The sequence below is a fragment of the Saimiri boliviensis genome, chromosome 17, assembly GCF_048565385.1.
Source record: "Saimiri boliviensis isolate mSaiBol1 chromosome 17, mSaiBol1.pri, whole genome shotgun sequence".
Classification (NCBI taxonomy): Eukaryota; Metazoa; Chordata; class Mammalia; order Primates; family Cebidae; genus Saimiri; species Saimiri boliviensis.
The window spans coordinates 23,097,565-23,121,020 of NC_133465.1; the positions used below are offsets into that span (position 1 = coordinate 23,097,565).

The 23,456-nt window shown below is 52.5% G+C and overlaps 1 protein-coding gene across 16 annotated transcripts in view; it reads left to right on the forward strand.

Annotated features, from left to right (window-relative positions):
* The window catches only part of RAP1GAP2 (RAP1 GTPase activating protein 2), a 271,958-nt gene that overhangs the window by 237,156 nt on the left and 11,346 nt on the right, over positions 1-23,456 (forward strand). For all 16 annotated transcript variants that reach the window (XR_012514584.1, XM_010343661.3, XM_074388359.1 and 13 more), the window contains 5 exons: positions 3,416-3,487; positions 3,990-4,076; positions 5,970-6,104; positions 15,576-15,713; positions 18,019-18,137. Coding sequence is in view for 15 of the 16 variants with exons in the window: in XM_010343661.3 (XP_010341963.1) it covers positions 3,416-3,487; positions 3,990-4,076; positions 5,970-6,104; positions 15,576-15,713; positions 18,019-18,137 (551 nt within the window). In the remaining variant the exon portion in view is untranslated. The remainder of the gene's footprint in view (positions 1-3,415; positions 3,488-3,989; positions 4,077-5,969; positions 6,105-15,575; positions 15,714-18,018; positions 18,138-23,456) is intronic.

The window sequence follows — 23,456 nt, forward strand, 5'->3', positions numbered from 1 at the left end:
TCTCCTTCTCCTTCTCCTCCTTCTCCTCCTTCTCCTCCTTCTTCTTCTTTCTTCTTCTTCTTCTTTTCAATAGGGAGTCTTGCTCTGTCACCCAGGCTGGAATGCAGTAGCATGATCTTGGCTCACTGCAACCTCTCTGCCTCCTGAGTTCAAGCAATTCTCCTGCCTCAGCCTCCCGAGTAGCTGGGATTACAGGTGCCGGCCACCACACCTGGCCAATTTTTGTATTTTTAATAGAGACAGGGTTTCACTATGTTGTTCAGGCTGGCCTTGAACTCCTGACCTCATGATCCACCCGCCTCAGTCTCCCAAAGTGCTGGGATTACAGGCATGAGCCGCTGTGCCTGGCCTCAATTTTTGTATTTTTAGTAGAGACAGGGTTTCACCATGTTGTCCAGGTTAGTCTTGAACTCCTGACCTCGTGATCTCCCCCATCAGTCTCCCAAAGTGCTGGGATTATAGGTGTGAGCTATCGCACCCGCTGTCTTGACCCACTCTTCTAAGCCGCAAAGCATAACATTGTCCTCAGAGGGGTGATGAGAAGCAGAGAGGCAGGGCTCCTGGGAGGAGCAGGCTGTGGGACCTTGATCATGCACCACCGGCCAGGCACACACTGAGGCTGGAAGGCAAGATGTGTGAACGGGGCCAGGGAGGGGGACCAGCCTTCCAAGGGACTCCCCAAAGCGCTGTCCATGCACACTCCCAGTAGCACCCCGGGTGATTAATAGACTGTGAGGAGGACCTGGTTAGATTCCCAGGGGGCCTGAGTAAAACAGGCCCTCCGCTGAGCCCTGCAGGCTCTGGGGCTAGGGCAGAGAAGGCTGAGATTTCCTCAGCGACTGAGCACACCCCAGGAGGTCTCCACTGGGGAGGGTGAGCAGAAGAAAGAAGTCAGGGAGGGCTGGGGCTGGGTATGCGAAGAAGGGCTCCTTTCTGTCCCCGGAGGGGCTGGGCAGTCTTGGGTTCTGGTCCTGGCCCTGCCTCTGCTGTGTGACCTCATGGCAGTTCCCTCCCTCTCTGGGCCTCTATTTTTGTCTGTGTGAAATGAGGAAGTTGGAGTAGACAACGTGCGGCTTCCTGCCCTGACATCCTGCGGGAGGGAGGAGGGGCGGTTGGGAGTGTGTGTGGTGGGTTGCCAGGTGGTTTGGGGGTACTCTGTACATTTCAGGAGCCCTTTGCTGGGTGCAGGTCAGCAGGGGAAGTCAAAAGGGCACTGGGCGACAGTGGTGACCCCTCACCAGCTTGCTCAGGCCAGACACAGTGCTGGGTCCTTATACACACAGTCTCGAATCCTGACAAGCCACTGGTGAGATAGGACCCCTCGTTATCAGAGGAAACAGAAGCTGAGAGCTGAACTCACTTAAGGCCTGAGGCTGCAGAGGCAGGGGCCATGGGGCTGAGGTTCCACTGAGCCATCAGAGCAGGCGGGAGGTTGGCTCCATGGACTCAAGCATGCAAGAAGCATCACACTGGATTATTTTTCAGAAATGAGTTTGTGAGATTGGAAGGAAAGTCCAGCTCAGCCATCACTAGGACTGCCCCCTTGCCCTCCCCGACCCTGTCCTGCCTCCCACTTCTGAAGTCCTTGAAGGTGTCAGGAATCTCACGCCAGGGAAGGCCCTGTCTCTGCAGCCCCTCCCCGTTCCTGTCACGACTGGTCTGCTGCTTGGACAGGGCCCTGTGCGCCACCACGGCTCCCAGGCCACCCTTGGGCTTGGGGCCTTTGTCAAGTTTTCAGCTTTCTGAAGTCCCCAGTGCATCCTCATGACTCACACCAAGCTCCTTCCTCCTTCCAGCTGTGAAGGCCCTTCCCCAGAGTCCCCTGCATCTGCTCCCTCCCTCCAAGCCCTCTCCGGAGGCTTGCGCTGAATTTAGAAGCAGGAAGATGGGGTCGTGTTCAGGCAACTTCTGCTTTCAGCCGAGTGACCCAGATGTCCCAAGAGGGGAACAACGAAGGCCGGGCTGCTGGGTTGGAACTGGGGTCAGGAGAGGCGCACAGTGAGGGTGGGAGGGGAATGCAAGTCCCAAGGAAGGACCCTGTCCCCTGTGAGGCCCACGGGGCTGCTGCTGTGGGACTGTCTGGCTGGAGCGCATGCCTCAAGCCACTTAGCAGTCAGCACAGACCACTCTGATGAAGGCTGGAAAAGAAAGGGGGAGGAGGGGTCGGAAGGGAGAGCTGGGCGTGCCTGGTGGCCTCCATCTCAGGCACCTGCAGTCTGCGGCCTCGCAGCCTCCCCACACCCCCAGCCCTGATTCTGGCTCCAGGAGTGAGTTCTTGACTTGGGCAGCCAGTGCCTGGTAGATGGTCAGAGGGAACCAGACAGCCTCGAGCTCGGGAAGAGAAAGCCCGTACTGACCAGCTCTCTCCCGCTCCATCTCCCCTCCAGACTCTGGCAATGCCTTTCCTTGGCTTGGTGCCCAGCTGCCTGCTCGCCTAGCCTGGCAGACTCTGCTTCTGCCCCACTTCACAGGCCGGGGAGGCTGGCAGCATGCCAAGGCCGGGCTCATGTCAGCAGCCACTCAGGGAAGGGAGGGCAGTCTCCTGAGAGCCCCGCAGCTTCATGGGCTGAGGACAGGTGAAATCAGGGCACCTCCGTGCAGAGGAAAGGTGGAGGCTGGGGCCTGTCCCACACCTGGGAGACCCCCATGCAGAGAACCTGGATGCCGTCACTCCAACGTTCAGGCTCGCTCAGGCTGCCAGAGGTGGGAACCCCACCTTCAATTCCTAGCCTGGGCCCCAGACTGGCTGACCCTGTGCATATGGCCAGGGCTCCCAAACATGGGTCCATGGGCTGCATGAGAGCTTCTAGGGGCCTGCGCCTCCGATTCAGCAGGGTTAGGACGAAGCCCGTGAACCCAGTATTTATTGTTTGAACACTTGAAGCAATTCTGCAGCAGTTCTGATTCATGGCTGAGTTTAGGAGTCAGGCTTGGGAAGAGAACCCCAGAGCCGGGTGGGGAGAGGCCTGATGCTCTATTCCTCTTGTGGCTAATCACCTGTGTGACTCGGAGACCTCTGTGTCTCTGGGTGTCTGTTTCCTCATCACGGAGTAGCAGTTCCCCTTGTGCCTTCTCGGTAGGATTAGTGTAGTGGGGAACGAGGCGGTGAGATAGCATCTTGTGGGCACCTGCGCTGCATGGTGACTAGGCTCCCGGCCCTGTCCAGTCATCTGGCCAAACCTGCTTCTGGCCTCTAGGAATGCAGAGGAGAGGCTGCGGGTGGCTTCGCCCCGTACGGCCCCTTCTAGGAACAGTGGCTGGGGCCTGAGCCGGAGATGCTCACAGGAGAGTTTTCTTTGTACTCTGGGAGGGGGAGGAGGAAGGAGGTGAGTGGCTTTGCTGTGAGAAGTGTGGCTTCCTAGGGCCAGCGCTCACCTCCTCCCTCCAGATTATGCCATGACTCTGTTTCATTCAGGTCTCTGTCACTGCGCGGGAAGATGTGCCCACCTTTGGCCCACCTCTGCCGAGCCCCCCTGTTTTCCAGAAGGTAGGATGCTCTTCCTTCTGCTCCGCTCACATCTGTGACACCAGGTCCCAGGGCTTGAGTGGCAGGTTGGAATGGGGCCGAGGTCAGGCTGGAAACAGGGAGATCCTTTTGCAGGTTTGGGAGGACCCTCCTTTCTTGGGGTCTCTCCCCACCTCTTCATGCTGCTAGTCTGGCCCAGCATAGGACCAATGGTTGGGTTATTTGACACTGAGGTTGCCTTTCTGCTAAAAGAAGGGTTTTTATGTCAAGCCCTGGTCACAGGAGCCTTGGGCAGAAATGATCTCCAGTCACAGGGGTGCCACTGAGGCTTCCCAGGACCACGGACGCGGGTTTCCATGTTGGCATATCAGCAAGTGGGCTTGTCCTGGGCTAGAAATGACCGGCTGCCAGAAGGGACCTTTTGGGGCTCTTCCCACGCCCCCGGCTCTGCCTACTGTCCCTGTGGCTGAAGATCTGCAGCAGCAGAGAGTGGGAGACCTGAGGGCCGTCTTGTCTGTTCCAGGGCGCAGAGTTCCGGGAGTTTCTGCTCACCAAGCTCACTAATGCCGAGAATGCCTGCTGCAAGTCGGACAAGTTTGCAAAGCTGGAGGTGAGACTGTGGGTTCCGGAAGGTCTCCTCCTGCCCGCTGGGCCTCCTGTTAGCCTCATCCAGGGATCCTCCATCCTCTTTTTGAGACAGAGTCTTGCTCTGTTGCCAGGCTGGAGTGCAGTGGCGTGATCTCAGCTCATGGGTTCAAGCCATTCTTTGCCTCAGCCTCCTGAGTAGCTGGGATTATAGGTGTGTGCCATCATGCCTGGCTAATTTTTATAGGTTTTTTTTTTTGAGATGGAGTCTTGCTCTGTTGCCCAGGCTAGAGTGCAGTGGTTTGGCTCACTGCAACCTCCACCTCCTGGGTTCAGGCAATTCTCTTGCCTCAGCCTTTAGACTAGCTGGGACTACAGGTGCATGCTGCCATGCCTGGCTAATTTTTTGTATTCTTAGTAGAGATGTTTTAGTAGGATTTCACCATGTTGCCCAGGCTGGTCACGAACTCCTGAGCTCAGGGAGTCCACTGCTTTGGCCTCCCGAAGTGCTGGGATTACAGGCATGAGCCATCATGCCTGGCCTTATTTTTGTATTGTTAGTAGAGATGGGATTTCTCCATGTTGGCCCGCTGGTCTTGAATTCCTGATCTCAGGTGATCCACCTGCCTCAGCCTCCCAAAGTGCTGGGATTATAGATGTGAGCCAACGTACCCGGCCAATCAGTCATTTTTAAAGCTCCTACCATATGTAAGGCCCTATTCTGTTCCCAAGAATATGGGGATGAGTGAGACAGTTTCTGTCCCTGTAGAGCTCACAGGATGGTGGGAGGGGGTCATTACTAATAGACAATTATAGTACACTGTGCCACTGCTAGGCCGGGATGGAGGTCAGCATAGTTCAGATAGTGACTGCTTCTGCCTGTCGGGGATTGAGGGTGTGTTCAGGGAAGGCTTCTTGGAGGAGGGGGCCCATGAGCAGCTGAATCTTGATATTGGATGAACCTTCTGCCTGGAGGAAAGACTGGGGAAGGGAGGGCTGACCTGGCATGGGAAACAGCATGAGAAAAGGCCAAGAAAAACCAGAGACCGACTTCCTGAGGGAGCTCCCGAGGGTTTGCCATGGCCTAAGGACCCACGGGGGCTGGAATGGTGGGAGACACAGCTGAGGATGTTGGTTGGATCAGATCCAGAAGGGCTTGGAGCTGGAGGAGGTAGGCTGCTAGCAAAGTGCTTAGGCAGGAGAGTGAGGGGTTTGACGTGTATGCCAGAGGGATTGTCTGTCATTGAGAGTGACGGTGGTGACAGGGCCAGAGGTGCAGGAAGGTGGCCAGTTAGAAGCCATTTACCAGGAATCCAGGAGAGATGACAGAGGCTTCTGGTGTATGGGAGGAAATGGTTCCGGTCGGGATTGGGAAGACTTGGCGGACTCCTGGCTGTAAGCGCTGGGGGAGGTGGGATTGGTTGTAGGGTGACTCTTAGGCCTCCGGCCTGGCCTCTTTGATGACACGGTGGCCGAGTTGTGCCTGTGAAGGCTGGGTTGCTGAAAGGGCCAGTCCTCGTCTGTGTGAATGGCAGCCCCTGGCGTCCACGTGCGTGGTCTGGACGAACGTCTAGACGGAGAGGAGCGGTGGGCAGTTGGGTGCGTGGATGTGGAGCTGGGGCAGAGGCCGAGCTGGGACTCACTCTTCCTTCTGCTCCTCTGCCACCGAGGTGGAGCTGTGGCAGTGGTGGGAGGACCTGGGGAGAAGGCCACGGGGAGTAGAGCAGGGGGCTGGGCTCGTAGCCTTCTTCTCAGCCATAGCATTTGCGAGCATGAAGCTCAGCTCAGCTGTAGGTCCATGCCGTGGCTGGGCTGGGCAGAATGCCAGTCCCTAGGCCAGGTGTCTGGAGCTCATGAGGAGAGGGCACACGTTGGTTCTCAGAGCCCGCTTCCCCATCCCCACCCTCCTTCCTTCTAGGACCGGACCAGGGCTGCCCTCCTGGACAACCTTCATGATGAGCTCCACGCCCACACACAGGCCATGCTGGGACTGGGCCCAGAGGAGGACAAGTTTGAGAATGGAGGCCACGGGGGATTCCTGGAGTCTTTTAAGGTATGGGCATGAGAGTGACTGACAGTGGCTGTGGCGGGGGTGTGGGGGCAAAGAAAGGAAGTGGTCCAAGGTCCACGGGATGCCGACCCCAGAGCCCAGGGGCCAGCTAGAGGGGTGACAGGAAACGTAGGGCATCCCAGGTGTTTGCAAAGGGCAGGACCATCAGGAAGTGTGTGAGTCTGGAGCAGCCAACAGCGTCTTCAGCACCTTCTCCATCCGTCCTTCATCTGGGTCATCTCCTCCAGGCCCAGGAGTCTGATCGGCAGGGACAGGTAGAGAGGAGCCAGGGCCGCCTCCTGGGTCAGGGAGCCCAGGGCAGAACGGCAGGAGCGAGGAGCACAGGCTTTAGGGCTCTTCTGGAGCTGGTGGGTGCCCCAGATTCTTCCCAGCTAGCTGGCTGAGCATTGGAAGACCTGGCGGGGCAGGGGCATGGAACTATAGGCAGGTCCTTGTGGGCTTTGCCAGGGGAAAAGCTCCAGAACCAGCTGCTAGAGGAAGCAGTGAGCTCCCTGTCCCTGGAGGTATTCAAGTGGCACTTGGCCAGCCCCCGGCCTGGCATGGGGTAGAGAAGGTTTTTCATCTCGTGCTTGCTGAGCGCTTGCTGGTCCACATGGCACTTAGATCCAGCATGTGGTTTAAGCCTGGCCATAGCCTGTGCAGGTGGCAGAAAAGGTCTTGTTATTTTCACTAACACACATGGGCAGGGCGAGAGACGCCACAGGACTGGCCGCGTCCTCACAGTGACGTGAGGGAGAGCCTCCTTTCCAATGCAGGCCTTCTGGGTCTTCCATTGGCGTTCTGCTGGACGGCTTGTTAGAGGGTGATTTGGAAAGCTCCCATTGGGGGCCTCACGTGCAGGCGAGGGCTGCACCCACCTCGATTAAAATCCCAGCTCTGTGGGGTCCTGGCCGCTGTCTTTAAAGGCTCTTAAGGTTCATCTTTCTCGTCAACAACATAAGGATAATAAGCGGGACCCTGTCATCGAGCCAGCGTGAGTTCAGGGTCTGATGCCTGCGAAGGTCCATATTGCCTGAAATGCAGTCAGGCTCAGAAGGGTGGGCTGCCATCATGGCTGTGTAAAGTGAAAGCCTCACACACATTCTCCCACCTGAAGACTCACAGCTGTCCTCCGTGCCATGAGGAAGGCTGTTATTTTGGGTATAATGACTTTTGCCTAATAATTCATACTCAGTTTTAATAATTACAGGCATAGTATTCCACGTGAGGAAAGCAAGCCTCAAAGACACAGAATAATTGTCCCGTCACGGAGCAGGTGGGGTTGAATCCAGGTCTGCCGGATTCCAGAGGCTGTGCTTTCAGTGGCTGTGTGATGCCACCCCCTCCGCCTCCCGACTCCATTAAGACTCCACCCATGCTAGCCTGGGCCTGGGCAGGCCTGAGTCAGTCCCCGCAGAGAGCAGGGCACAGCTCCTCTGGCCCTAGTTGGGGCCAGCTACCGATTCCTCTCATGGGTGGGAAAAGAAGCCGAACTGCTTGTCCAGGCTGGTGGGAGATTCCTGGGGCACCTGTTTTGGTGGTGATGGGCAGAGGGAGCTGGGGGAAATAGGGGAAATTGGGAGATCAAGGCAGAGGAGGGCTGAGGAAGCAGAGGAACAGGGGAGCACCGCAGGGGCCCGGTGGGACAGCCCAGCGAGAGACGGTGAATGTGAGATGCGGTAAATGGGAAAACCGGCTTGGGTCTAGGGAAGGCAGGAAGGGGCCAGTCAGGCCTTTCACAGACTCCGACTCTCCCTTCCAGAGTCCACCGCACTCCGTGGCCTGCAGATCAAAACGTTCCGCATCCCCCGGGAAACGTAACTGATGTAGAACTATCAGAGTTGAGCGGCAGTTGGCAAGCCAACATTATGTTGTATTTTGTAGACATTTAATGAGGTGCTTGTTTCGAGTTTTTCAGGTTTATTTCAGTATTTTGGGGTTAACAATTGGTTTTTCAGGTTTCAAGTATTTCTGTATCCTGGAGAGGCTCGCGGGCTGTGGACAGCCTGCCCATGGCGCCCGGTGGAGAAGGCGGTCCAGCAGCTAAACACCGGTGGCAGGTTTAAGGAGTGTGTCCTGAGGCTGGTCTGTGCAGTCCCCGCCTCTGGCAGGAGTCACACTTGATCTGTGTTTGACTCCAGGGGTTCTGACGTGTTCCTAGAGGGGTTTACAAGAGAGGAGATGCTTTAAGACTTCATCACGGCTCATCTTTGATCCAGTGATCCAGGGAATCCTTTTCAACCCTAAATCTGCACTGGTAGGTTGAAGACAGACCTGCTTCTACATTGTGCTTTCACTCCTACCTGAGGTAGCACCGTGGGGCACAGGAGGGACTGTCACAGTCACACAGAGTAAGCTCGGAGCCCCGATGGTTGTGACCAGATTTTTTTTTTTTTTTTTTTTTTTTGGTGATAGGGTCTCATTCTGCTGCCCAGGCTGGAGTGTAGTGGCATGATCTCAGCTTACTGCAGCCTCCACCTCCCAGGTTCAAGCGATTCTCCTACCTCAGCCTCCTGAGTAGCTGGGGTTATAGGCGCCTGCAACCATGCCTGGCTAATTTTTGCATTTTTAATAGAGACAGCATTTCACCATGTTGGCCAGGCTGGTCTTGAACGCCTGACCTCATGTGATCTGCCCACCTGGGCCTCCCAAAGTGCTGGGATTACAGGCATGAGCTACCCGCCTGGCCATTTGTGGCCAGCTTTTTTCCCTCCCTGGTGGGGAACACGAGCTCCTGTTCCCTGTCCCTTTCATCATTACCTCACATCTCCCAAGTGTGGAGGCCTGAGCTGGGGGTGGGGCATGCTCAGCCGCATGGAGGCCTGGGGCCTGGGGTGGATTATGATGCTTAGGTCTTGCCTGTGGCCAGGCCTGTGTGTCCGGCCCAGCTCAGGAAACCATCTTTAGTTTTGACATTTTTTCCTGGGCACCTTGGGTGGTGCTGTTTTATCAGCAGGACACTGCTTGTGGAGTTCACCCACACCTTCCTGGGATCCTTCTTGAAAGAAGTGATACCTGAAATGATTCCAGAAAGAAAATTGGATGCTTTTATCTCCTCCTGTCAAAATTCTTTTTCTTAAAAAGTTTTTTTGAGATAGAGTTTCGCTTTTGTCGCCCAGGCCCAGGCTGGAGTGCAGTGACGCGATCTCAGCTCACTGCAACCTCTGCCTCATGGGCTCAAGCGATTCTCCTGCCTCAGCCTCCCAAGTAGCTGGGACTACAGGTGCCCACTACCATGCCCAGCTAATTTTTGTATTTTTCGTAGAGATGGGGTTTCATGATGTTGGCCAGGCTGGTCTCAAACTCGTAACCTCAGGGATCTGCCTGCCTTGGCCTCCCAGAGTGTTGGGATTGCAGGCTTGAGCCACCGTGCCCGGCCTCCTCCCTGTCAAAGTTCTCGTTTCGCAGGCCGATGGGAATGTAACTGGGACTCCCTAGGGCTGAAAGCCACCTCAGCCATCCATCCTTGCCTCTTGTGGGGCTGTTCTTCCCTCACTTCAGTGCTGACCCTTGGTGTTTCTCCCAAGAAGCAGAGCCACCGTTGCCCTGTGCTGTGCCACCGGGCACCTCACACCCCTTAGAGCGGCTCCTCACAGCTTGCTTTTGTTCTCCCAGCTGTAATAGAAGTCTTTCTCCCAGGAGACACAGAGCAGTTGGCTTTTGGAGATCTAGACCTACTTTTCAAATTGAGCGGCTTGGAGATATTGTCAGCAATCTGCTAGTTCTGCAAACACTTCTAAAGTTTGCATTTTCACTTAGACCTCAGAAAAAAGTCCAGTTATAAAGAGTAGATGTTTGCAGTGGTCACTCCAATGAAAAGTGGTTCCTGTGGGATAAACAGGTAGGGCCTGACGTTGGCACTGCAGGTGCCGTCTGGGGGACCCCTGGGGTGGGCGGTCTGTGAGCACATTCTCAGGAGTCCAGCGAGAACGTTTTTCACGATAAAGGAGCTGTACATGGTTCACCTGTGAAAGATGTTGATCTCTAGACTGTTCTCAAATGCCATTCTTAGTCGCTGCCAGCTGTTGATAATTACGGCTTTTATTGATCCGTAATGCAGCAGAAAGTGACAGTGCCTGCTGTACCAACATGGCATGGCATAGAGCACAGGCATGCCACGTTGTGAGAAATGCTGAGCTCGCCCAGTCCTCCGCTGACCTCCTCGCGCAGAGTGGGAGCAGAGGACCAGGGAGGAGAAGGCTGCCGGGCTGGCTGTGACAGAGCCATGGCCTTGGCAAGCAGGGAGCTGCTGGGTTCATTTCTCCCAGCCTTTGAGGGACTGTGATAGTTGATGCATTGGTCTGACCTGACCCCTAGTGGCAGGAGAGGCTGCAGCGATCCCTGGCTATCTTTGGCCCCGCTGTACCTGCAGGGAGGTGTCTGTAGTCAGGTCTCCCTCGCAGTGCCAGTGATGGTAGGTGGAGCCCAGCAGGGCCCTGTGCAGAATCCTTGGCCTTTGGCATCTTTGCCCCTCCCTTTCCTCCTGACAGGGAGTTGCGATGTCAGGATGGCCCCCGGTTTTGGGAGTCCACGAGAGCGCCCAGGCCTTGCGCTTGGCCCCGCTCCACTCCTGGTTTGGAGCCATGGTCTCCTGGAGCAGAGTTGGCGTCTGTCCTGCATTTGCCACCCTAGAGGGACAGAATGCTGACTCCTCACACTTATCCAGCCCGTCATCTCCTCATTACCTCGCCGACTCCGGTGGCTGTACCAGGGCTATTTGAGGAGCCAGTGTCCTCCCTGACGCCAGCCTCTGAGATTTTTATTTTTTGGTGGGGGCTGAAAATTCTTGGTTTCTTTTTTTTGCGGGGGAGATAGAGTCTCACTCTCGTCGCCCAGGCTGGAGTGCAATGGTACGATCTCGGCTTACTGCAACCTCTGCCTCCTGGGTTCAAGTGATTCTCCTGCCTCAGCCTCCTAAGTAGCTGGGATTACAGGCATGCACTACCATGCCCAGCTAATTTTGTATTTTTAGTAGAGACAGGGTTTCTCCATGTTGGCCAGGCTGATCTTGAACTCCTGACCTCAGGTTATCCGCCCGTCTTGGTCTCCCAAAGTGCTGGGATTATAGGTGTAAGCCACCGTGCCTGGCTACCTCTGAGATATTTTTTTCTTTTGGTGGGGGCCTTGACAATTCTTGGTTTCTAGTCATCCTTAGGTCATCCACCAGTTGAATTATGTTTTCAATCAGGATTTTTTAGTATACAGGGACCATTTGATCTGGAGCCCAGGGTCCTGTGTTTGGATCCTGGGTCCATCTCTTAACTTCTTTGTGGCCTTTCAAAACCTTTTCTGTCCAATGCCTGTCCTCTCTGCATCTCAGAGTTGTAGAAATTCAAAAGAGCATGTATGCGAAGCTCATTAGGCCAGATACCGTTACACAGGAGTGATTCTATCCCGCATGGATTCCTTTCTGGGAAAGAGACAGGGAGGAATACAATCACGTGTTGCCCAGCGAGGGGAATACGTTCTGAGAAGTGCGTCCTTGGCGTTTGGTCATCGTGTGAACAGCAGGGTGTATGCAGACCTGGATGGTCCAGCCAGCTACACACACTGGTAGAGAGCTGGTGGTCGCCAGGCTACTGCCCTGTGCCGCAGGTTCCTGCGTGAATATTGTAGGCATTTGTAACACAAAGACAGGTGTTTGTGTATCTGGACTTCTAAATACAGAAAAGTGGTGTTAGAATCTGAATAGGACCTGTGTCGTATGTGTGGTCTGCCGTTGACTGCAGGGTCATGGTGTGGCATCTGACTGTGTGTCAGAAGGTCCGTGATTAGTTTGAAGTGTCACTGATGATGGTGGTGGCAACACACAAGGGCACCAAGAGAATGTAAAGATGCTGAGTTTCTTTTTTCTTTTTTCTTTTTTAAAAGATAGATTCTCATTCTGTCGGCCCAGGCTGGAGTACAGTGGTGCAATCTGGGCTCACCACAACCTCCGCCTCCCGGGTTCAAGCGATTCTCCTGCCTCAGCTTCCTGAGTAGCTGGGACTACAGGCATATACCACCATGCCCAGCTAATTTTTGTATTTTTTAGTAGAGATGGAGTTCTACCATGTTGGCCAGCTGGTCTCAAACTCCTGACCTCAGGTGATCCACCTGCCTTGGCCTCCCAAAGTGCTGGGATTACAGGTGTGAGCCACCACGCCTGGCTGATGGGTGATTGGTGCTCCATAAATGCTGAGATTTATGAAGCACTTAACTTGTTCAAGGAACTTTGCCACGGCCAGGCATGGTGGCTCACACCTGTAATCAGTCCCAGCACTTTGGGAGGCCAAGGCAGGAGCATGACTGGAGCCCAGGAGTTTACCAGCCTGGCCAACACAGGGAGACCCTGTCGCTATTTATTTATTTATTTTAAGAAAGGAAGCTCACTGCTCCTCCAAGGACATCTCAGTGTGCCATCACCCCTGTCCTGCCCTCGGTTGTTCAAAGGGCACATAGCTTTATGATGCTCGCGATACAGGTAAAGAGAATGTGCTGACTGCTTTAGCCATGCGGCAGGAAACCATTGCTAGGAGACTCTGTTCTGGGGTCTAGGGAGGGAGTGACAGATGATGTCCCTCAAGGGGCGTCTTCAGCTCATATAAGAGAGGCCCGATCAAATAAGGGCTATGAAGCTGGTGGGCTCCGCACCACAACGTCAGAAACTCATGTAGGGGCTGTCAGGTTTACAAATGGCCTTCCTGAGTCTGTGTTCCTAGTCAGGAGAGAAAAGCAGGCGGGATGGGGTTCTCTGCCCTTCTCAAGCCTGGAGAAGTCCTGGCTCAAGAGGCCCTGGGGAGACCTGCTGTTTGGGTTAGGAGCAGCAAGCCTGGTGTTTTCTTGGGACCACTTTGCTGCAGACCGAGCTCTTCTTAAGATGCTTCAAAAGAGGAAAGGAATTGTTCTCCCACATGAGACCATCTGTGGTTACACATGGGGTGTGTGAGAGAAAAGATTTGTATGCGCATGGGTGTGAATACAGAGGGGAAGGGAGCGTGGCTCATGCCTTCATCCTTCTGCACAGCTTTCTGAAGCTGGAGTTCTGAGAGTACCTTCCCTCAACAAGCTTGCATTACGATAAGGAAATCCATGAGCTCGTGTACAAGTTCTGAGAGCACCCCCCCACCTGACCAGCTCACACTATGATAAGGAAATCCATGAGCTCGTGTACAAGTTCTGAGAGCACCCCCCACTCGACCAGCTCACACTACGATAAGGAAATCCATGAGCTCGTGTACAAGGAGGCCCAGCTGACTCATGGCTCAGTCGGCAGCTCTCCCTAGCTTGTCAGCTTTGTCCTCAGGCTCGGCCCCTCATTGTCCTGGTTTTACTGCCGACATGTAAAATCTCTTTTGGGAATCATTGAGGAAGCCTTTCCCCAGAGCCACCCACAGATATTCCCTCCTGTGCCACTGGCAAGAGGTTAGGTTAACTGACTGCCTTGGGCTGCTCGTGACTGAATCCTGCGTCCCACAGAGGAGCTGGAGGAGAAGTTCGGCCAGACCCTGGCTCTGCCAGCGGGGAGCTCAGGGAGCAGAGGGGTTGGTACTTGTATGTGAGCAATGGATAATCTTCGTGTCTGGGAGTCTTTGCCCTTGGGGAAGCCTGGACGCCTAATTAACACAGAGGGAGCACCATCGGCTCAGTGTCTTCTAGCATTGCCCCATGATAGGAATTCCTTGGAGGCAGGGGCTGCGTCCTGCACTTCTTGACCTTACCGCTGTGGCTCTCCGGTTCCTGGCACAGTGCTAGGCACTTGGGAAGCCTGCAACAGTGTTTTTTTTTTTTTTTTTTTTTTTTTTTTTTTTTTTTGAGACAAAATCTTGCTTTGTCACCAGGCTGGAGTACAGTGGCAAGATCTTGACTTACTGCAACCTCTGCCTCCTAGGTTCAAGTAATTCTCCTGCCTCAGACTCCTGAGTAGCCAGGACTACAGGCACACACCACCATGCCTGGCTAGTTTTTTGTATTTTAGTAGATATGGGGTTTCACCATGTTAGCCAGGATGGCCTCGATCTCCTGACCTCAGGTGATCTGCCCGCCTTGGCTTCTCAAGTGCTGGGATTACAGGCATGAGCCACCGTGCCTGTGTGTTTGTTATTACCAGTAAGAGTAGCCACACGTGTTGGATAGTTGCGATGTTCTGGGCGCTCTCCTCAGAGCTTTGTGTGTGTTCTCACAACAACCCCCTGGCATAGACACCCACATCTCTTTCCCTGCTAAGTCTCAGAGAAGCTCGGTAACCTAACCGGGCATACTCAGCCAGTGGGTGCTGGAGTAGAGAGCCCAGATACAAATCCTGGCGGTGAAACGCTAAAGCTTCCATGCTTCTAAGTTTCATTGCCGCCCGGTCAGATTGAGTGGTGGGTTGAATGACTGGTTTGGGGTTACTTTAGAGAACCTTCTCTCCCTAGAACTCTCACATCATCTTTGAGGGCCTTTGGAGCCAGAGAGAGCATCATCCAGGGGGCAACCAGAAGCCCCTAGGACTTTCTTGTGAGGAAATCCTCCCTGAGGGCACGCTGAGCTCCGCTCCACTGTAACACTCCCCTTCCCATCCAGAGCAGTCTGAGGGTGTTGTCACTTCCCAGATCCACCCCTTCTGTGGCTCCATAATCTTGTTTTTTAGCTGCTCTTCTCACCCTCACACACACTTTGACAAAGCCCTGACGGCCCTGGTGGCCCTCTCTTGGGGACTTCACCATTTGCCAATGTGGCCTTACCTCTGGGTGGCCTGAGTAGCTCCGGGCCCCCCAAGACCCTGCACTTCTGCCAGGCTGAGATGCCTCTCCTCTTCTGGTGGCTGTGTCAAACCGTGGGCCGTAACGAAGGCGTGTCTGACGCCCCTGCAAGTGGGAGGGGTGGCTCAGTGCCTGGCTCAATGCACAGATGAGTAAGAGACCCTCACGCGCTTTCACCAACGGCCAGCATGTTCCAAGTTGCACCAATCACACTTTGGGGTATAATCCAGTGCATATTATAGATGGAGGCTCAGTTTTCTGGAAAAGAGTCCACTGGTGGTCAGGCACCTGGGTGTGTTGAATCCCCACCACGATCCTGCGTGAAACACAGAATTTCCATTTGACAGATGAGGAAACTGTAGCTTAGAGAGGCTGGGAGCTAGGCCAGTGTCGTACAGGTTGGTTGAGCTCCAAGCCTCATTTTCCTGACCTGTAAGATGAAGATAACCTTTGTCCACCCTGCAGGGGAGCTGGGGCACTGACCCCTCAGATTTCCTCCAGCCAGGGCTGTGCCTTGCCTCTAGCCAGGCCCAGAGTATGGGGCAGAATGTGGGAACATCCTCTGTAAGCTGGAGTAGCTGGAGTATGGGCTTCTGTGACCGTGTGTGTGTGTGTGTGTGTGTGTGTGCATGTACACGCATGTACACGCACACACACACATGCTGACGGCTGTGTCTACAGACTCCAGGAAGAGGGCAGGGTCATCCAGAGAACCCAGATGCTGATTCCCAGGCCCTCGTTCTCTCCGTAGAGGGCCATCCGCGTGCGCAGCCACTCCATGGAGACCATGGTGGGAGGCCAGAAGAAGTCGCATAGTGGAGGCATCCCCGGCAGCCTCAGCGGCGGCATCTCCCACAACAGCATGGAGGTCACCAAGACCACCTTCTCGGTGAGTGGCCCTGGGGCAGCAGGTGGGTCCCAGGGAGGCCCCCCGTGACCTATGGAGGAAGGATGCCCCCACCCAGGCGAGGGCAGGCGACTTGATCAGGGCAAGCTGGATGATGGAGGGAAACTGAGGCTGCTGGGGGTGACTCTGAGCCCTGACTTCTGAAAATGGTCCTTTGGTGCCTCCATCCTAGACAGCACCTGGGGTTGGCTGCGATGGCCTGAGAAGCCCTCCTGCCCTATGTGCTGAGTTTCCTTGGCAGCTAGACTCCTCCTCAGGGCCAGCCCTGCAAAATGGTCCTGAGGTGTGTTTCGCTGCACAGGGCCTTGGGACCCGTGACTGTGAGGGGGTGTCCTTGCTTTGTTATTACTGGTGCCAGCAGTAGCTGCCCCAGCTTACTGTGCACCAGGCACTGAGCTGAGTGACCCGTGGATGGGATCTCACCTGCTGCCCATAACAGCTGTCCTAGGCAGGTGCTGATGTGTCCTTCTGTTCCCATTTGGGGAAAAGGAGGCCCAGTGGGGTTAAGTAACTTGCTAGAGGCCACTCAGCTCAGCCGAAGAGCTGGTATTTCAGTGCAAATCTGCTGGATCCAAAGTCTATGCTCTTCATCACCATGTGCGCAGTTCCCAAGGAAATAGGGTCCTGTAGGCCTGTAAGTTTGAGCCTGATGGACTTGCAGGGGCTGGGGGGTTGGAGGGGATCATGTAGTTGGGTCTTTCATAAAGCAAAGTGGGCCGGGCACAGTGGCTCACACCTGAAATCCTGGTACTTTTGGAGGCCAAGGAGAGCGGATCCCTTGAGTCCAGAAAGTCGAGACCAGCCTGGGCAACAAAGTGAGACCCTGTGTCTACAAAACAACACAAAAATTAGCTGAGCACGGTGTCACACACCTGTAGTCTTAGCGACTTGGGAGGCTGAGGTGGGAGGATCACCTCTACCTAGGGAGGTCGAGGCTCTAGTGAGCTGTGATTGGGCCACTGCACTCCAGCCTGGGTGTCAGAGCGAGACCCTGTCTCAAAAACAAACTAACTAAAGCAAAGTGGCTTTGGATTTGTATAGACTGGGATTTTCCTTTCTTCTTTTTCTTCCAAGTAGCAAAACCTACTCACCATGGTACTAATTATGAGTATTATAAATGGCCTTGCATAATTAATTTAATTGAGTAAATATTTTCCTAGCTATTATGCTGTTACCCCTGAGGGTGGGTGGAGTGAGCAGAGCAGGGCCCTGCCTCCATGCTGTGTATCAGGAGACTCGGGAGGCTCGGGAGACTCTGGCCAGATCTCACCACTCTCCTGCGGTTGCATAGCGTGTACATGGCAGGAGCTGGGGCCTGGGTTGGAGGCTTGGTGGCCTCTGAAGATTGGTTCCTGGCTCCTGTCTGCCTTCCTCAAGCTCCCACCACGCATTTTCCGCTGTGAGGCCGGGAGAAACTGTCTAGAGCAGAAGCCATCTGGCTGCCCCCGGCCGCCTGCCAGTGCCTGTGGACCCGGCCTCACGGCTCTCAGTCTCCTTGTGACACCTGCTGGGCCCTGTTTGTTGTGAATGGAGAGTCAGGAGGTCTCACCTGCCAGTGATTTGCTGGATGACCTTGATGCAGTCTCACTCTTTGGTCTTCAGCCTCCTCACTGGTAAAATGAGAGGGTGAACCAGATCCCTCCAGGGTTTCCCTGGCTCTGTGCCTCTTGGTCTGTATCCCCCTGAATTGTTCTAACCTTCTTAGTGTCTAGGGCTCCCCCACCCCATGTTCCTCCAAAGTTGTGGGTTTTTTTTTTTTTCAGACAAGGTCTTTTTTTTGCCCAGGCTGGAGTGCAGTGGTGTGATACCAGCTCACTGCAACCTCTGCCTCCTGGGTTCAATTGATTCTCCTGCCTCAGCCTCCTGAGTAGCTGGGATCACAGGCACCTGCTACCACACCCAGTTAATTTTTGTATTTTTAGTAGAGACAGGGTTTCGCCATGTTAGCCAGGCTGGTCTCAAACTCCTGACCTCGTGATCCACCCGCCTCGGCCTCCCAAAGTGCTGGGATGACAGGTGTGAGCCACGGTGCTTGCCAGTTGTGGTCTTTGGTGGATCATTACCTGGGGCCATGAGGTTTGGCTTCACACAGGGAAAGAGGCTGTCACTGGCCTGAGTCTTGAGGTCTCAGTTCCAATTACAGAATATAGATCTCACCCTTCCTAGCTGTCCTGCTATTTTCTGGGGTCCCCTCCAGAGCAGGAGCCATTTGTAGACCAGGGAGGGGGATGAAGGGATAGATCGGTGTTCGGGCCAGGAGCACTCATTTTGGCGATTTCATCGGCAGCCTCCAGTGGTGGTGGCAACGGCGAAGAACCAGTCACGGAGTCCCATCAAGCGGCGGTCGGGGCTCTTCCCCCGCCTGCACACGGGCTCGGAAGGCCAGGGGGACAGCCGGGCACGATGGTAACTGTTGGGAAACCCCTACTCCAGCCTGAATCATGGGGTCTGTCAGCGCTCTCCACTGTACAGTGTTCAGTGCCCAACCTTGGGGGAGGAGCTTTGCCCAGATGGCCCTGACTTCAGGCACCTGCGTGTCCCCTGTCACTCACTCAGCTCTTTACCCAGAGGCTGACGGGGCCAGTCTGCACATGGGGCTTTCCAGAGTTACTCTTGCAGCATTTTGACCCAGGCTAGAGACATTGCTGGGTTCTCGTTCCTTTGCCTCCTTTTTCAATGCTCACTCGAATGGCCTGTCTTGTGGGAGCCTTCCCTGATTCTGCCAGGCAGAGTTCCTGGCACCTTCCTTTGGACTTCTAAAAGGTTCTGTGCTTTTTTTCTTTTTAAGCAACTCATATATTACATTTGACCTGTTCTGATTTTTTAAAAAACTGAATACATAGTACTTGCACATTTTTTAGAGGTACATGTGATATTTTGATAAGATGCATAATGATCAAATCAAGGTAATGGAACTGTCTATCACCTCAAACATTTATCTTTTGTGTCAGGAACATTCCAGCTCTTTTCTAGCTCTTTTGAACTATGAAAGACATTACTATCAACTGTGGTCACTCTATTATACTATTGAACACTAGATTGTATTTCTTCTAACTGACTATTTCTGTACCCATTAACCAACTTCTCTTCATCCTGCCCTCCCACCCCTTCCCAGCCTCTGGTAACACCAGCCAACTCTCTATCTCCACAAGATTCACTTTTTCAGCTCCCACAAATGGGTGAGAACATGTGATATTTGTGTTTTTTTTTGTTTTTTTTTTTTTTGAGACAGAGTCTTGCTCTGTTGCCTAGGCTACAGTGCAGTGGCGCGATCTCAGCTCACTGCAACCTCTGCCTTCTGAGTTCAAGCAATTCTCCTGTCTCAGTCTCCTTGAGTAGCTGGGACTAAAGGCGTGCACCACCATATCTGGCTAATTTTTGTATTTTTAGTAGAGACAGGGTTTCACCATGTTGGCTAAGCTGGTCTTGAATTTCTGATATCAAGTGATCCACTCACCTCAGCCTCCCAAAGTGCTGGGATTACAGGTGTGAGCCACCACGCTCGGCCACGATATTTATCTTTACGTGTCTGGCTTTCACTTAACATAATGACCTCCACTTCCACCCATGTTGCTGCAAATGACAGGATTGCATTCTTTTTCCATGGATGAACAACATCTGTTGTGTATGTCCACAACATCCCCTTATCTGCTGATGGACACTGAGGGTAATTCTGTACCTTGGCTATTGTGAGTAGAGCTGCAATAAACATGGGAGTGTAAATATCTCTTCCACATACTGATTTCCTTTCTTTTGGATATAGTTACCCTGCAGTGGGATTGCTAGATCATACAGTAGCTCCGTTTTTAGTGTTTGGAGGACCCTCCATACTGTCTTCCATAGAGGCTGTGCTAATTTACATTCCCTCCAACACTGTGCGAGCATTTCCCTTTCTCTGCATCCTCACCAGCATTCGTGATTTCCTGTCTTTTTGATAAAAGCCATTTTAACTGGGGTGAGATGATATCTCATTCTGGTTCCTCCAGTGGGGGCAGATGTCACAGACTCTGAATTATTAAAGACAAATAATAACAGATATCAGAGAGGATGTGGAGAAGTGGGAACCCTTGTTCATTGCTGGTAGGAATGTAAAATAGTGCAACTACTTCGGAAAACAGTCTGACAGTTCCTTAGAAGGTTAAACGTACAGTTACTGTGTAACCAACAATTCCCCTCCTAGGTGTCTTCCCAAGAGAGTTGAAAACAGCTGTCCATGAAAAAAAATTTACATTTACATTTCCTTGATAATTAGTGATGTTGAATGTTTTTTGATATACCTGTTGGCTATCTGTATGTCTTCTTTTGAGAAATATCTATTCATGTTTCTTGCCCTTTAAAAAATCGTGTTATTTGTGTTTTTGCTGTTGATTTTTTTTGAGTTCCTCATAATATATTCAGGTTATTAATCCTTGTTGGATGGATAGTTTGCAAATATTTCCTCCCATTCTGCAGATTGGCTCTTGGTTGATTGTTTCCTTTGCTGTGCAGAAGCTTTTCAACTTGTAATCCCATTTGTCTATTTTTGATTTTATTGTCTGTGCTTTTGAGGTCTTATCTAAAAAGCTTTTGCCCAGGCAGACCAACATCCTGAAGCATTTCCCCAGTGTTTTCTTCTAGGAGATTCTTTGTTTCATGCCTTAGATTTAATCCATTTTGATTTGATTTTTATGTATGGTGAGAGAGAAGGGTCTGGTTTTAATCTTTTGCATATGGTTATCTAGTTTTACCAGCACCACTTACTGAAGAGACTGCCCTTTCCCAATGTATATTCTCAGCACCTTTGTTGAAAATGAAATGATCATGTGGATTTTGTTCTGTATTATTAATGTGATGTATCACATTTGTTGATTTGTGGATGTTGAACCATCCTTGCATTCCTGGAACAAATCCCACTTGATCATGGTGAATGATCTTTTTGATGCATTGTTGAATTCAGTTTGATAATATTTTGCTGAGGATTTTTGCATCTGTGTTTATCAGGAATATTGGCTTGTAACACTCTCTTTGTTGTGTCCTTGTATGGTTTTGATGTCTTTCTGATTCTTTAGTTGGTGAGCCCATTTGTTCTTTATTTCAGCAAGCAGCATTTCTTGAGTGCCATGTGTTGGGTACAGTGCTGAGTGCTCAGACAAGTGCTGCAAAAACATGCAAGCCTGTCCTCCAGAAGCTCACAGTCTAGTAAGGGAAAGGGAGGCACAGTCTAGTAAGGGAAAGGGAATTTGGTTGACTTCCAAATTGCCAAGTTGTCTGCCTATAGCCCTGGGCAGTGGCACCATGTTCTGAAGTAGGGCTTGCAGGACAAGAGGCAGGGTTATGGAGAAGGATGAAAAGCTCCGTTTGGAACCTGTGCATGGGAGTTTTTGTGAACCATCAGTAGAGATGTCCAGGGAGTGGTCAGAGTTGCAGGTTTTTATTTTATTTTATTTTATTTATTTTTATGTACTTTAAGTTATGTGCAGAATGTGCAGGTTTGTTACATAGAAATACATGTGCCATGGTGATTTGCCGCACCCAGCAACCCGTCATCTAGGTTTTAAGCCCCGCATGCATTAGGTATTTCTCCTAATGCTCTCCCTCCCCTTGTCCCCAACCCCCGACAGGCCCTGGTGTGTGATGTTACCGTCCCTGTGTCCACGTGTTCTCATTGTTCAACTCCCACTTATGAGTGAGACCATGCGGTGTTTGGTTTTCTGTTCCTGTGTTAGTCTGCTGAGGATGATGGTTTCCAGTTTCATCCATGTCCTTGCAAAGGACATGAACTCATTCTTTTTTGTGGCTGCATAGTATTCCACATTGTATGAGAGGCCTTGACTAGAGAAGGAGAGTTGGGAATCAATAGGGTAGAGGTACTGGTTAACAATGGCGTAATTAATGTGACCACCCAAGAGGCTGAGTAGAGTACCACGTTTAAGGGCAGGTGGAGAAGGGAAGCTGACTGGGAAGGAGAGATGAGAGGAGAGGAGGAGGAGATGGAATCTCTGAAGCCAGAGGAGGAGAAATTCCAGGAAGGGAGGACATCTGTGTCAGACGTGCAGAGGCGTCCGGCACAGCAACCCAAACCCTACACAGGTTGACAGGAGGTTATTAGCAACCTCATCAAAAGTGCATTGAGAAACTTCACACCTCTAGCATGGCTTTAGTCAAAAAGACAAATAATAACAGATGTCAGAGAGGATATGGAGAAATGGGAACCCTTGCTCATTGCTGGTGGAAGTGTAACATAGTGCAGCTACTTTGGAAAACAGTCTGGCAGTTCCTTAGAAGGTTAAACATAGAGTTACCATATGACCAAGCAAATCCACTCCAATGTATATACCCAAGAGAGTGAGAACAGTGGGCCATGAAAAACCGAGTCTACCAGTACAGCTAGTACATAGATGTTCATGGCAGCATTACTCATCCTAGCCCAACTGGAAAGAATCCAAATGTCCATCATCTGGTGGATGAATAAACAAAATGCAATCTAGCCATAAAATGGATTATTATTAGAATAAAAAGGAATAAAGCACGGATACAAGCTACAACATTGGCACACAGGTGAACCTTGAAAGCATTGAGTTTAAGAAGCCAGACAAAAATGCCATATTATATGGTTCTGTTTACATGATTGTCCGGAAGAGGCCAATCTCCAGTGATGGCTTAGGGATCGGGTGGGAGTTGCGGGGAGAGGAATAGGAAGTGATTACAGATGGCTCCAGCGTTTCCTTTAAGGGGCCAAACGTGTTCTAAAATCAGATGGTGGTGATAGTTGCACAACTCTGAATATACTAAAAGCCATTGCACTGTATACTTTAAATAGGTGAGTTCTGTGGTATGTAGATTCTGTTTCAACAACACTATTGTTTAAAAAGTGCATTGATGGCAGGTGCAGTGGCTCATGCCTGTAATCTCAGAACTCTGGGAGGCCAAGGTAGGCAGGTCACTCAAAGTCAGGAGTTCAAGACCAGCCTGGCTAGCATGGTGAAACCCTGTCTCAACTAAAAATACAAAAGCCAGGCGTGGTCGCACATGTGTGTAATTCTAGCTACTCGGGAGGCTGAAGCAGGAGAATCGCTTGAACCTGGGAGGCAGAGGTTGCAGTGAGCCCAGATCATGCCACTGCATTCCAGCCTGGGTGATAGAACGAGGCTCCATCTCAAAAACCAGTGCATTGAGGACAGGGCCATCCTGTCCCACACAGTGGGCACTGTGGGCATTGTCCATAGTCTTTGTTAGACTATAGGAGAAGGAAACTCTTGGCTGAGAGTACCCTTGCTTCCCAGCTCCCAGGGCAGCCCTCTCATGTGGGTCCAGGAGCGTATTCTCATCTGTATGAAGGGTGGCCTCCGGGGACCTCCTGGGAGTCCTTGTGTCTTGGGTGGTTCCTGTGGTGGGGGCGGATGTCACAGACTCTGCCATATTCCCTGCTGCATTCCCCACAGGGCCCTCTCTTGACCCATAACTCGGCCAGGTGTGAGGCCACAGCATGGGTGAGAGAGATCTGGTCTAGAGGCCACCAAGCTAGGACCCCAGCTTGGCAGCTCTGGTCTTGACCATGAACCTAGAGTAGCCCCTGAAGCAGGGATCAGGAAATCCTGCCGTGTGCTGCCGTCTCTGGGGGGCTCAGGTGGGAAAGGACATCTTGGCAGTGATGCTTGGTTGGGGTGTTTGACCCCACAGCCCCCTACAATGCTGGTCGCCGGCTGGCAGAGGCTCTGCCTGGGGCCAGGGATGGGGTGCGGGTGG